This window comes from Lachnellula hyalina, assembly GCF_007821495.1.
Source record: "Lachnellula hyalina strain CBS 185.66 chromosome Unknown contig00143, whole genome shotgun sequence".
Taxonomy (NCBI): domain Eukaryota; kingdom Fungi; phylum Ascomycota; class Leotiomycetes; order Helotiales; family Lachnaceae; genus Lachnellula; species Lachnellula hyalina.
Genome location: NW_022157257.1, coordinates 67,088 through 80,335, shown reverse-complemented (window position 1 = coordinate 80,335; position 13,248 = coordinate 67,088). Strand labels below are relative to the sequence as shown.

Genomic DNA, 13,248 nt, shown 5'->3' with positions numbered 1-13,248 from the left:
GAGAGATAGAGAGACAAAGAAAAGGGCAAGGGCTTACGCATGGCTTGGCTTGAAAGAGGGAGATGGATCTCTCTCTCGCTGACGTCTAGTGGTGTATCTGTGTATCAATACTGTAAATTGATACTGTACTGTACTGTATCTGTAAGAGTGTCTGTTGTAGTAATCCAAACACGAGGAGGGAACGCGAAAATGTAGATTCCTCGGTAACCAATGAAGCTTTCCAAGGCAAGAGCAGACAGGGAGGACCTAGTAGAGATGGATGGATGATGCTTCTTGTTTGGTATTAATTGTTGAGGATTACATTCCTACTCGGTATCATACAAAAAGTGTCAAGGGATCTTCTCTCCCATCCCATCTCCTTTCTGGTTACACTACTTTATCCCCATCGTTCTACAGTACAAACAGTGCTTTCGTTGTTACTGCATCGTCGTGTCGTCACCAGAAACGGAATAGCTGTGGCTGTGCTGTGCTGTGGCTGTGGCTGTGGCTGTGCTGTGACGCCACAAAAACTCCTGTCGCCTTCGCTCAGCCTGCCATTTTCCACTTATTTGCTCGCTCACTCACTCACTCATCGATGCAATCAATGCGCTGTGTAATATGCTACTTACCTAACAGCCTCAAGTACATGCCTATACTACCAAGGTATACAACTCTCTTGCTTGGTCGGAATTTATAGAAAGGTTCTACAGCAGAACAGTACTCCGTAAAAGTCTTTTCAATTCTAGGTCTACAAATCACGTGTGTACAATCCAAGTAAGGTTGTGTTGTGGACTGGAGCATGGATTTTGGGCCTACTTGATACTCCTCTACAACTACTACTGATACTAGGAGATGAGAGCAGAGTTTATGTATTTGTGCCAATAATCGAACAAGTACGTCTCGGCCTCCACGGCAGTGGCCCCCGGAGGGCTAGCGGAGCGTCACCAAGTCCTATTAACCACCTAAACACAATCCTATAACCCATTCGGTTTAATTAATTCATCTACTAATACCTAGAATACAATCTATTATATAAGTCCGTAATTAGGTGGGTGACGCTCCGCTGGCCTCCGGGGGCCACTGCCGTGGAGGCCGGGAGGGAGGACTGGGTAATATCTATAAGTATAGAGGGCAATATCCGATATGGATAGCCTTTTACCAGAATGGCTATGATACGTACTATACTTGAATAACAAGAAGTAAGTCACTCTCCAAAGCATGTATGAAATCTATATGTCCGGAACCGGAGAGCGTCGCCACGTGATCAGGTCTAGAATTGAAATTTTCTAAACAATAGCCTATCCAAGATCAAGAACAAGAACAAAGGACACGAAAGATACCCTCGAACCCCTCTGACTTTTTTGAACAATAGTCCTAGTCTGCACCTACTTCAACCACTGCCTAATACATCCAAGATGGCTAGCAGGGATGAATTCATTCTCACCCTGTCATGTCCGGATCGAGCCGGTATCGTGCACGCTGTCACTGGGTTCCTGGCTCAATACAACTTAAACATCGTAGACTCCCAACAATTCGGTGATCCAACGTCCAAGAAGTTTTTCATGCGGGTGCATTTTGCACCCGTCGATGTCGAGAACAAGATAAATCTCGATGACTTACGGACCTCCTTTGAGGAAACGGCCCAGCAGATGTCCATGGACTTCGAGCTTTCCTCAACGGCACGGAAACCACGAGTCCTTATCATGGTCTCCAAAATCGGACACTGCTTGAACGATCTGTTGTTCAGGCAATCCACTTCTCAACTCAAAATCGACGTTCCTCTCATCATCTCCAACCATCCCGATTTTGCGCCTCTGGCAGCCACGTACAAAATCCCCTTCCACCACATGCCAGTCACTGCCGAGACGAAAGCGGATCAAGAAAACAAGATCCTCGAGTTGGTCAAGGAACAGAAGATTGACTTGATTGTGTTGGCTCGGTACATGCAAGTTCTCTCGCCCGCTCTCTGCTCCGCCATGTCCGGGAAGATCATCAACATCCATCACAGCTTCCTGCCTTCCTTCAAAGGAGCGAAGCCTTACCATCAAGCATACGATCGTGGTGTGAAAATCATTGGAGCAACCGCCCATTTCGTTACAAGTGATCTGGACGAGGGTCCGATTATCGAGCAAAATGTCGTCCGCGTGGATCACGCGTTGAGCCCCAAGGAGCTGACGACTGAAGGGAGCAATGTTGAGAGTAACGTGCTGGCGACAGCAGTAAAATGGGTTACTGAAAGGCGAGTTTTGATTAATGGCGCGAAAACAATTGTTTTTAATTAGGCAACTGCCCTAAAGCCTATTTTACTGTTCGCGATATGAGTGTATGGCTTTTACAACTATCATGGATCAGATTGGAGAACTAGTTGGAAAAATCACCCGTCTAAACTATCGACGGGAGCTCAGTGGTATTTCTTCTGGTTGCAACCTTTCAAGAAATCAAAATCATTCTCCAGTTCTCCCCATTTATCTCTTCGTCTATTTAACAGTCTGGTATTTCCCCTCAAGTCAAGGTGTTCTTGTATTATATTCCCTTGGCACAGTATAATGATTCGAGTAACAAATTTCGGGGTTTGAGATCACAGTTTAGTGATTATGTAGCCTTTGACAAGAGGTTGAATTTCCGTCGAAAGAAGTCGAGTCGTTTCCGACAAGCGATCCATACAAGTTGGCAGTTTTCGCATGGTTCTGAAATTACCCGTTTTAGGCTAGAATACACCACGAGTGACGAGGTGTCCTTGCGAACACTTCTCAGTCCATGAAAAAAATATCCAGGCCATTTGATGGATTAATAGCATCACCGGCAGCTGCGTTCTTCGGGGCACTTGAAGCAAACGAAAACTACCAGTCTAGCAACTCTTGACTGGTCTAATTAGGCATAGCATACCACATCTACTCTGATTCCATATGGCTGTTCACAGATGGAGCTCTCAGCTAAAGACCCTATGCTGTCTTGCTGTGATGTGCTCCATATATTACTTGTCGTCGAGGTTATCCTTTCAGTGGCAGAGAATCGATGTGGGGGAATCTGATCACATAAACCGCGAACCACTTCACGACATTGGAAACGTTACTCTAGGAGTGAGTAAAAATATAATATCGTCCAAATCCTGCTTCAAATTCGTCTCAATTACCTCTAACATTCCAAGAACATCCTCGATGATATTTTGTATTTACTAAACCCTCCTAGTTCCAGAAGATCTTCGTCATCAACATGCCTTCTCGAACCGACAGGCGTGACGCCACCTCCCTCGCAGCAGCTAGTAGTAATCTAAAACTAGAATTCATCCAAGGTGTACGAGGTGACAGTATCCCCGAAGCTGCATTTCCGCCAGGAGGAAGTGCGGATAGCATCAAGCAGTCCGCAGGGATCAAAGGAAGTTGGAGATCCCACATGAACGCTTTACACACGTAGGTCTATCATATCATTATGCCGACTGCATATATACATCTAACCAGACATCAGAATCGTCCACGAAAATCTCACCACTGCCCTGATCTTCGAAGACGATGTTGATTGGGACATCAGGCTTCGCCAACAATTAGAACCGTTTGCGCGCGCTTCACGCTTGCTGACCGAAGGCTTCGACCTGTCCATGCATTCCCCCACCACACTCCCCAACACCGAGCCATCCGATATAGGCCTACGATTCGAATCCTCCTCGACGACGCCACTATCCCCCATCATCCACTCCCTGCCCCTGCCCCCACCCTCATTCTCCCCCAGCACTACTCGTAGCCACTCCTCCTCTCCCTATGGCGACCCTTCCTCCTGGGACGTCTTATGGCTCGGCCACTGCGGCGTTGAATTCCCCCGCCCGCCCTACTCCCAATCCACCACCCCGTCACTCCAGAATATCGTCCTCACCTCGCACGACCCCACAGTCCCAGCACCGCACCACTTGCGTGCCCACCCCTTCGGGCCCCTTGATGCCCTAGCTACCTCCCACCCCCCACACACGCGCGTCTACCACCGAGCCTCCGGCGGCGCCGTCTGCACTATTGCCTATGCGGTCAGCCAACGCGGCGCGCGGCGGCTGCTGCACGAGTTCGGGGTCAGGAAATGGAGTCGTATCTGGGACGTCGAGTTGGGTGACTGGTGTGCGGGGTCCGGGCAGGAGCGTGATGATCAGCGGACCTGTATCACGGTGCAGCCGCCTATATTCGCACACCACCATCCGCTGGGTGGAGCGAGTGATATCGGGGGTCTCGGTGGTGGGTTCGCGACCAACGTCGAGACGAAATATATACGCAAGAGTGTGCGGATGAACCTGGGGGCTTTGATGAGCTCCGGGGGGGATGCACGTGGGGAAGAGGCGCTCGAAGGCGTGGATCAATGGCCTGATTAGATGGCGCGTGTATTATGAGCAGAAAATGGTATACTATACGTAGTTGAATTGATAAAGATATTGTTTATCCTGAGACAGATTTCATGTTGGAATTATATAGGTTACACAAGAAACCCTTCCTCGTCCTCGAGCCTGTCCCTACAGCAACGCGTTCTATGACTACAAGGTAGCGACAGCGACCTTAATCAGCTCCAGCTGGCGACTCGGGTATCAACCTCTCTGAGGGGAAGTCAAAAATACATCACGTGTCGCGCCATTAAAAGGGACAAAGACATTGGACGGACTTGATTGGAAATATTCTATCCAGCTACGGAATCAACTGGAAGATTAGAGAACAAGCCTGTCTGAGACTAGGATCGATCGTCGTCCTCAAAGTGTTCCCCCCAAGAGGTGCGGAAATGATATGTAGCGCCTACGTTCGTGATCTCGTCCAGATCCTCCTGGCCCAACTTGATTTTCAAAGCTTGAGCATACTCATCAAGTCTTTCCGGCTTGGTAGTAGTGGTGACAGCAACAACGTTGTTTTGCATCAACCACGAAAGGAGTACAACAGCCTCGGTGGTGTTGTGAGCCTTAGCCATACGACTCAATGGCTCTTTCAGCGGTCCATTGGGACATCGGAAGGCGGGTGTGAGGCCTTTGAATGATGCAACTTGAATGCCATGCTCACGCATCCAGGGTATATAGTTGTTCGAACGCTGGAGATACGCATGGTACTCAATTTGATTGATGACTGGTGGGTCCGTTGCTCCTTTGAGAGTCGCTTCGAGGTTCGAGCGTGTATAATTGCTCACACCGATCGACTTTGCTTTGCCAGCCTTTTTCAACTCTTCCATCGCCTTCCACGCGCGCTGGAAGTCCTCATCAGACTTCGCAAAGAAGGGGATGTGAATCAAGTACCTCGATGTGGCATTAGTCAGCTGGCCAAGCCCTGACATTCGGAACTGGTGACTTGCAAGTCAAAGTAGTCTAGCTGCATCTTCTTCAGACTCTGATCAATAGCCGCAGGGATTTCGTCGATTCCTTGGGCAACTTTGTTGGTGATGAAGAGTGTTTGACGGGCGACGCCATCATCTTTGATGGCAACGCCAACCTCATCTTCCGTGCCATACATTTCTGCACAGTCTAGATGATAATAGCCCTTTTGGATGGCTGTTTTTGTCAACTCGACAAGCTTAGGATCAAAGTCCGTGTTGCCGACGTCCTTGAACCAAGCTGTTCCCGTACCATAAGCAAGCTATGCAAAGGGCTTGAATCTAAGTCCCATGCATCTGCAGTGGCACAAGCAACGAACGATTTGTTGGTTGACAGCCATTAGCTCAGTCCTGCAATTCATAGGCTCAATAGGTGACATTGCAGCAAGCGGTAAATTAAGACGTCTATCAAACGGGACGACTCTTGTTGTTTCGGGGCGCCCGCTTAAGCAACGTAGGTTTCCGTCACGACCAACAGACCAAAGACCGTGCGGAATAAGCATGAAGAATCATCACTTCATGTTGTGCGAGGCCCTCCACCATTGATTGCTGGGGAAGTTTGAGCCGAACTGGATAAATAAGCAATGCTCCACATTCAACAAACCAATAACCACGTCGATGCTTATCACAGTGAAGTGGGAACGCACTCCGTCTTTGCTGTTCGCAAACGATCAACGAGAGCTTGAACACATCATTATAGTCATTGCATCGTGCTACTTGTTTTCAAATGGTGTTATAAGGCAGCCATCAAGACGCAGAAACAATTGGTATAGGCTATATTGATTGCATAACATTAGGCAACTTATATTTACGATGTTTTCGAAAGAGACCTTCAATGTGGCTGTGACCGGGAATCCTGTAAGTCGCGCTCATCAAACCCTCAAAGATCAAGAATTGAAATGCATAGCCTTTCATGGAGTATGACTTCAATACGTCCCAGCTTGTGAGAGATTCTTTGCCGGAAGTGATCAAACGACCGAACAAGAAAGATATCCGAGTGCTGAAGTATGCTCGTGACACCCGAGATACGTATGAGGATGTAAGACGTGTGTCGAATGATATCTGGGGTGGGCAACGATCCTTGTTCTTGCCGACTCCTCATCCCCATGACAAAGAGGATCGTATCAATATTGATCTCATCCTTCACCTAGGCATGGTGGCACTGGGCTGGAGGACGGACCAGTTTCGCTTCGAAACAGTGGCTCGCAGAGACGGCTACGAATTACCAGGAGATGATGGCCAGTACGTTGACTCGGATCACCTCCAGAAGCTTGGGCTGCCAAAGATCCTGGCAGCCTCAGTTGATGTTGAGGCTGCATGGCGAAAAGTGCAGGAAAAGTTCCCGGTGAGTATCCGATGCTGACTCCATTAGAAGCACGGCAACATGTTTATAGCTCACAGGACACGCCCTCGTGCGTCTCCGATGATGCAGGCCTCTATTTCTGCGAGTTCCGCATGTATTCATCTTTAGCAGAGCCGCTTCTACACGATTCTTTTCAAGGGAAGAGAGGTCGAGCGGTTTTTGAACACCTTCCTCAAGACTACAGCCCAAAAGGCATTGCATTGGCTCGAGATATTACTATCACTTATATTACAGCCCTTGTAGATGCTTGCCTAGCAGAAGAGGAAACATCAGACTTAGTATAGGAATTATGACGAGCAGTAGGCTGGCGATGTCATTTGGTGCGACAATGGGTACTGCTTTATTTTTAAATTGATTTACGGAGATTATACTACTATTAGGATTATATCCAGCATGATCTAATAGCTTTGCTAATTGCTAAATTAATAAATCTCTAAATTATTAATATAATTATCAAAGCTCTACCTCTATAAGATAGTTCTAAGCAACTATTTATTTTAGTTAATCTAAAAGTATTCAAAAATAATTCTGTTTACAGATAACTAGAATAACTATTTCGCTTTTAATTAGAGTATTTTTTAAGACACCGGCGCCTGTTTAAATTTCACAGTCCTTACTGTACCAATTCCCATATCTGCTCATCAGAAATGGAAACTCGCGATTCATCTGAATAAAAACACATAGCCGCTTCCTACAGAGTTACTAGGCACCGATCAAAATACTCCACAATATATTGAAATGTCCATTTAATGACTAATCCCCAAACCCTCGCCCTCCTTTACAAACCCATAATACCTCTTCTTCGTCACACACCTCCAACTCTTCCCCCACTTCACAACAGCCAGAAACGTGCAGACCTGCGCCAACCCCGCAAAAGCCGCCAGGATAAACGCATTCTGATACCCCATGTTCTTCACCCACGGCGTGACTCCATACCCGATTGCGAAACTCATAGTATTGCGAATGATAATCACCGTCACCATAGCCTCGCCACTGAGGTCCTTGTAGCAATCAATGCAATAGCTAACACTAAGCTGGATGCCTATGGAATTCGAAGCCGCAATGACGCCCATGGCGACAATGAGGCCGAACCAGTGCACGTGGTGGGCTGCGCCGACGCCCCAGAGGAGCAGCGAGCCGGGGATGAGCAGCAGCGATAAGGAGAACAGCCAGAGACGGAACTCGGGTTCCAGGACCCCCTGATTGCGGCGCGCGAGCGCGAGTACTATGCGATCGCCCAGCAGGCCCGAGTACAGGGACCCGACTGCGACCCCCAAGAGCGGGGATAGGTAGGAGAGGCCGACCATGGAGGGCGGGAAGGAGTAAGGGGGCGCGGAGAGGATGAGAGATGCGGTGCCGTTGAGGACGTTGAACCAGACAAGGTTGCTGCCGTAGGAGAAGCCGGCGTAGACGACGGAGGGGAGGGAGAAGAATAGGAGGGGCCGGAGCATGCTGCGGAAGAGGTGGAAGGGTCGCTTTTTGTCGAGGAGAGAGAGCTTTTGGATGTATGTTTTTGGCTTGTAGGCTATCACGCCTGGTGTTGGGTCATCGTTGCTTGGGGGGATGATGGCTGCTGATTTCTCTGGATCTGCTGATATTGAGAGTTCGCCTTTATTTGGTGTTGCTGTGGAGGGTATTTCATCTGGTGTGGCAACCATTTCCAACGGGGCTCGATCGTAATTTGTTTCCTCCATGAAGAAAAAACAGAAGACGAATCCAATGGCTAGGAAGATAGCACACCAATACATGACCCATTTCCAGCCTGTTTCAGAATTAGCAATAACTTCCGAGTCTCTGTAAAAGAAAGAATGCAAACCTTGTCCATCGTTAATAAAGCCTGCGAATACTGGAGCTAGGAAATTGCTCCCTGCTAACATGAAAGCATACAGTCCCATATAAGTCCCTCTTTCATGGGTGAAGTATATATCTGTGATTGAAATCTCGCACAGAGACTCGATTGGTGCCCCGACGAAACCTTGGAGAATCTTACTTCCTACGCGCAGTCAGTGAGTGTGAAACTGGATCCATTTTGAGGTTCGTACCAATCCATGCCCCGTTAGAAGTAGCATGAGGGACCCAAATCATAATCCCCTATTCTGTTAGAAATGTTCGACGACGCCTAAGATTCTACTTACTAAAGTCGCTAACATCGAGAAGAGGTAAACCGGTCTTTTTCCATACTGCAGAGCTATCGCTTGCCAGAAAAGACAGCCCCACCCCTAGATTATATTAGATTCAGGTATGATCGCTTGCAGTAGGCAGAAAAGTGGCATCAGTCTAGATGTATTAGGCAGAGGGGTATTGAAAGATAGTGATGAGTTGAGAATGAAAGTTGCTTTTATATAGGATTCAGGCATAGCACGTACAAAGAACAAGAACATATAACCAGTCCCAGCATTCAAGTCCGCAAGAGTGAGACCTGTATCTTCAGATATCGGCTCCAAAACACTATAGATAGCAGCGGACGCGATGCCCACCATCAAAGTATACATGCTGAGAGAAGTAATTGATAGCAACTTTCGCCTGGGAGACCAGTTCAAAGGATCATCTGGGTCGGCACTCGGAGCTGGCACAAGAACAACATCTTTGAGTTGCGTTCCAGACGCATGCTTGGCGCGTATCATTCCCTCGAGGTCGACGAGATGGAGGGTGCCAGGAATTGCGGCCTCATCGAGGTGTCCTTGACGGTGCACCGCATCTTCCATCTTGAGAGCTCTGCTGGTAGTGCGAGGGGAAATTTCAACTTGGAGAAAATGATATTGGTAGGCTTATAGTTTATATTGACAATTTCAAAATACAGAAGTTCGAGTTCCAGACCTGGTTTAATATCCAGACCAGCTATAGGAAATATCCCAGCCCAGATACCCCATTTTTGGTATCAGATTGCACTTGATAAGCTGATCGGCGGACTTTATCAGTGTGACATCTTGGACAACAACAACTTCAGTTGCCGCACCAGGGACAATTGCTGCAATCCTCTGGGCGACTTGAGAGTGGGATCTCACATGTATGTACATTGGAAACGATTAATAATAGCGTGTAGAATCAAACTGCCCTATCGAACAACTGTTTTCGGGCAAGCCTGGTACGGAGTAGACAGCAAGAGATAGATAATATGCACTGACGGGGATGGAGCTTGATACCCCCCCTGCTCTTCTTGCGATGCAGTATGACCTCTCCATTGACTTGTAGAAGGGTTCCGAGTGCTAGCTATATCATGGCGGGAGGTAGACGCTAGAGGCACCAGGAGAAGGGCTGCAATATGCAACAGTCCTCCCAGTACTTGATCCCTTGCCATGAAAAGGAGGACAGCATCTTTCTCTGACTACAGAGATGGGATGAGACAAAGAACTTTCGCGAAATCTAGCCGCGTTGACGACGAAGCATCAGCAAAGAACGATCCAAACAAATGGGAAAATCATCAAACACTGATATACACTCTCATTAAGCGGCATGGTATAGAAACACCAATTTGGGTATCTGTAGGGCTCTATGCTGCTGTGGGAGAAGTTATATAGTAGAGGAGATACGGTCTGAGGATTACTCGAGTAGGTATCTGGCTGCGGCAGAAAGGACCCAGATGTGTTACATAGTCTTTGACTCGTGCAGCACAATAATGGAATAACAACAATAATAGTAATGCAATAATGAAACACCAATGATTTTTACCTTAATGTATACATGTTGACGAATATCTGTTATGGATGGCGTGCCGGTGTCAAAAGTGGATTGTTACATACTACGTTGTTGCAGAGAATTGTTGCAGAAAGCGAAAAGCTTACTACGTATAAACACAACACTACCTAAGCTTTTTCACCCCCGCCAACTCCGTCCAACTCCCTTCCCTTTCCACATCCGCCAACCTCCCAATCGATGGACTGATTGCAGCCGCATCCAAGAATCTGCCAAATAATCAAATTCAAGGTAGCCATGTCTCTCACCTGCCGCGCGCCCTCGAGAGCGCTCCTTGCCAGTCAAGGCAGGTCAACAGTCCAAACTTCATGTCTCCGCATAGCCTCTGTACGGCAACGGCGCTGCGAGTCTACGGAGCAAAAGAAGCCGCCTCAAGATGGAAAATCATTCAGGGGGCAGCTGTACAACAGCACGGCGATGCGATTGCAGCGGGAGAAGGCGGACCGCGAGCGGTTTACACAGGCGCGGAATGAGAGTTCTGGGGGGAGGAATTCGGCTTTGAGCTTTGGTAAGAATCCCTCTTTTGATGGCAGATATGGCACAGCTAATTGTAAATAGTTGTTATTGCCACAGCTCTAGGAGCATACTATGCCGGGACCCTTTCGACGCCTGCTCCTTCGACAGCATCTACACTCCCCCTTGCCTCTACCGTACCCCCGAAATACAACATATCCGGCTCGAACATGGAAGCTGCGTGGGCGGACTTTGTGGAAATTGTAGGGAAAGAAAATGTTTCGACGCTCGAGACAGACATTACGCATCATGCTGGCAGCGAGTGGAGCACCCATATACACAAAGAATCCGAACGCTCATTTTTGGTCATTTACCCCTCGAGTACAGAGGAAGTCAGCGCTGTTATGAAGATTTGCCACAAGAGGTTGATCCCAGTGACGGGCTATAGCGGAGGCACGAGTTTAGAGGGCCAGTTTGCGCCTACGAGGGGTGGCATATGCATTGATTTTGGGAAGATGGGCAAGATCTTAAAGCTGCATAAGGAGGATATGGATGTGGTAGTACAACCTGCTGTGGGCTGGCAGGTGCTCAATGAAGAGTTGGAGAAAGACAACCTGTTCTTCCCTCCCGATCCAGGGCCAGGTGCTATGATTGGAGGTATGGTAGGCACGGGCTGCAGTGGGACAAATGCATACCGATATGGGACGATGAGAGAATGGGTTCTAAGCTTGACCGTTGTGTTGGCAGATGGGACAATTATCAAAACGAGACAGCGGCCGAGGAAAAGCAGCGCGGGGTATGATTTGACCAAGATGTTCATAGGGAGCGAGGGAACCCTGGGACTCGTCACAGAAGCTACGCTGAAACTCACGACGAAGCCAAATAGCACCAGCGTCGCGGTGTGTAGTTTTGGAACTGTGAAGCAAGCCGCTAATTGTGTCGCCAAAGTTGTGGGTGAGGGTGTCCCCATTGCAGCCATCGAGATTCTGGATGAAGTTCAAATGAAATGCATAAATGCAGCTGGAGAGACCGACAGATCTTGGAATGAAGCGCCAACTCTCTTCTTCAAATTTGCAGGCACACCAAGTGCTGTCAAGGAGCAAATTGGAATAGTGAAACAGCTTGCGAAGAGCACTGGTAGCAAGACGTTCGAGTTTGCGAAGAATGAGGCTGAGCAGACTGAATTGTGGAGTGCCCGGAAACTTGCATTGTGGTCGGTGATAGCAATGAAAGAGGACGAAACTGATCATGTGTGGACTGGGGATGTTGCGGTTCCGATCAGTAGATTACCGGACATCATCGAAGAGACAAAGGAAGATATAAACAAGAGTGGCCTGTTCACAGCAATTGTTGGTCACGTTGGAGATGGAAATTTCCACAGTATGTATTCTGTCTTCAAAGATTGGAGCTGTACTAACTTTCCAAGCAATTCTTCTCTACAAAGATAGCCAACGGAAGCAAGCCGAAGAAGTAGTACACCGAATGGTGAAGAGGGCAGTGAAGATGGAAGGAACAGTCACAGGAGAGCATGGAGTTGGGCTGGTGAAGAGAGATTACTTGAACCACGAGCTGGGAGAGACCACCGTAGATGCGATGAGAAAGGTATGTTCTGCGGCCTCTTCTTTCGATCCCATTCTAACTATATGCAGCTGAAATTGGCATTCGATCCACTGTGCTTATTAAACCCGGACAAGATCGTCCGGGTGCAGAAGCCAGAGCCAGGAGAGGTTGCTCAATGGTAGATTTTAAAGATGAGGTAATTGTTTGATAGATATGTGTATGATATACGGTGCCGTTGGACCGATGGACTGTGAGTAATAAACATACTTCATGCCATGTTAATATACAATTCAAGCCGAATTTCTTAGAAGCTGCCCATTCCGAATTTGCGACTCTCGCGCTATTCCATATTCTCAGCCCCTCCTTTTCCTTCCACTTATATCAATTATTGAAAATTCGTCTCTCTTCCCAAAGTCAAGCGTCTATTCTCCAACCTTGCTCTTACCCAATCTATGTCCAAGTCATCCTATCCATTCAACATCCATCTCAACCCTCATGATCTTTCTCAGCCACCACCGCTTGCTTCAATCATACATACATCCAGCCATCCTACCCCCAGCAATTCCCAGATCGCCGTCCCATCTCCATATCCAAAATCTCCAATCCACTCGCCGCACATAGACTCGCGCCCCATCCCTGCCACCCGCTTGTTACTCGTCGCGCATACGTCTCGCTGAGCCTGCATTTGATGAGTGTAGTGTGTCTTCCAACCAGGTGCGGCAGTCGCCGTTGCTCCGTTTCGGCTGCGGGATGCTGGAGGCGCACACTGGGCGCGGGTGGGAGTGTGGTTTGGGTTGTGGTGGCGGTGGTGGTAGGGATAGGGATAGGGATAGGGATGGGGATGGAATTCTTGGTGCGCATAGCCATGGGGATGCGGA

At 48.2% G+C, this 13,248-nt stretch overlaps 5 protein-coding genes across 5 annotated transcripts; 3 read left to right on the top strand and 2 right to left on the bottom strand.

Annotated features, from left to right (window-relative positions):
* Window positions 1-1,394: 1,394 nt before the first annotated feature.
* purU (Formyltetrahydrofolate deformylase) lies at window positions 1,395-2,261 on the top strand (the record flags this gene model as incomplete). The annotated part of the gene is made up of 1 exon (XM_031152639.1): window positions 1,395-2,261. One exon carries the CDS (start codon window positions 1,395-1,397, stop codon window positions 2,259-2,261), a length of 867 nt encoding a protein of 288 aa, XP_031002951.1.
* A 931-nt stretch (window positions 2,262-3,192) lies between these two features.
* Window positions 3,193-4,327, top strand: LHYA1_G007710 (uncharacterized protein; the record flags this gene model as incomplete). The annotated part of the gene is made up of 2 exons (XM_031152638.1): window positions 3,193-3,389; window positions 3,445-4,327. 2 exons carry the CDS (start codon window positions 3,193-3,195, stop codon window positions 4,325-4,327), a joined length of 1,080 nt encoding a protein of 359 aa, XP_031002952.1.
* A 350-nt stretch (window positions 4,328-4,677) lies between these two features.
* LHYA1_G007709 (NAD/NADP-dependent indole-3-acetaldehyde reductase) lies at window positions 4,678-5,681 on the bottom strand (the record flags this gene model as incomplete). Its single annotated transcript, XM_031152637.1, has 3 exons — window positions 4,678-5,178; window positions 5,280-5,564; window positions 5,622-5,681. The coding sequence occupies 3 exons, from the start codon at window positions 5,679-5,681 to the stop codon at window positions 4,678-4,680; spliced, it is 846 nt and encodes a 281-aa protein (XP_031002939.1).
* A 1,729-nt stretch (window positions 5,682-7,410) lies between these two features.
* LHYA1_G007708 (putative MFS-type transporter protein) lies at window positions 7,411-9,369 on the bottom strand (the record flags this gene model as incomplete). Its single annotated transcript, XM_031152636.1, has 5 exons — window positions 7,411-8,426; window positions 8,481-8,657; window positions 8,707-8,755; window positions 8,800-8,883; window positions 9,031-9,369. The coding sequence occupies 5 exons, from the start codon at window positions 9,367-9,369 to the stop codon at window positions 7,411-7,413; spliced, it is 1,665 nt and encodes a 554-aa protein (XP_031002938.1).
* A 1,225-nt stretch (window positions 9,370-10,594) lies between these two features.
* DLD1_2 (D-lactate dehydrogenase [cytochrome], mitochondrial) lies at window positions 10,595-12,552 on the top strand (the record flags this gene model as incomplete). The annotated part of the gene is made up of 4 exons (XM_031152635.1): window positions 10,595-10,865; window positions 10,916-12,190; window positions 12,237-12,412; window positions 12,460-12,552. The coding sequence occupies 4 exons, from the start codon at window positions 10,595-10,597 to the stop codon at window positions 12,550-12,552; spliced, it is 1,815 nt and encodes a 604-aa protein (XP_031002944.1).
* Window positions 12,553-13,248: the final 696 nt, after the last annotated feature.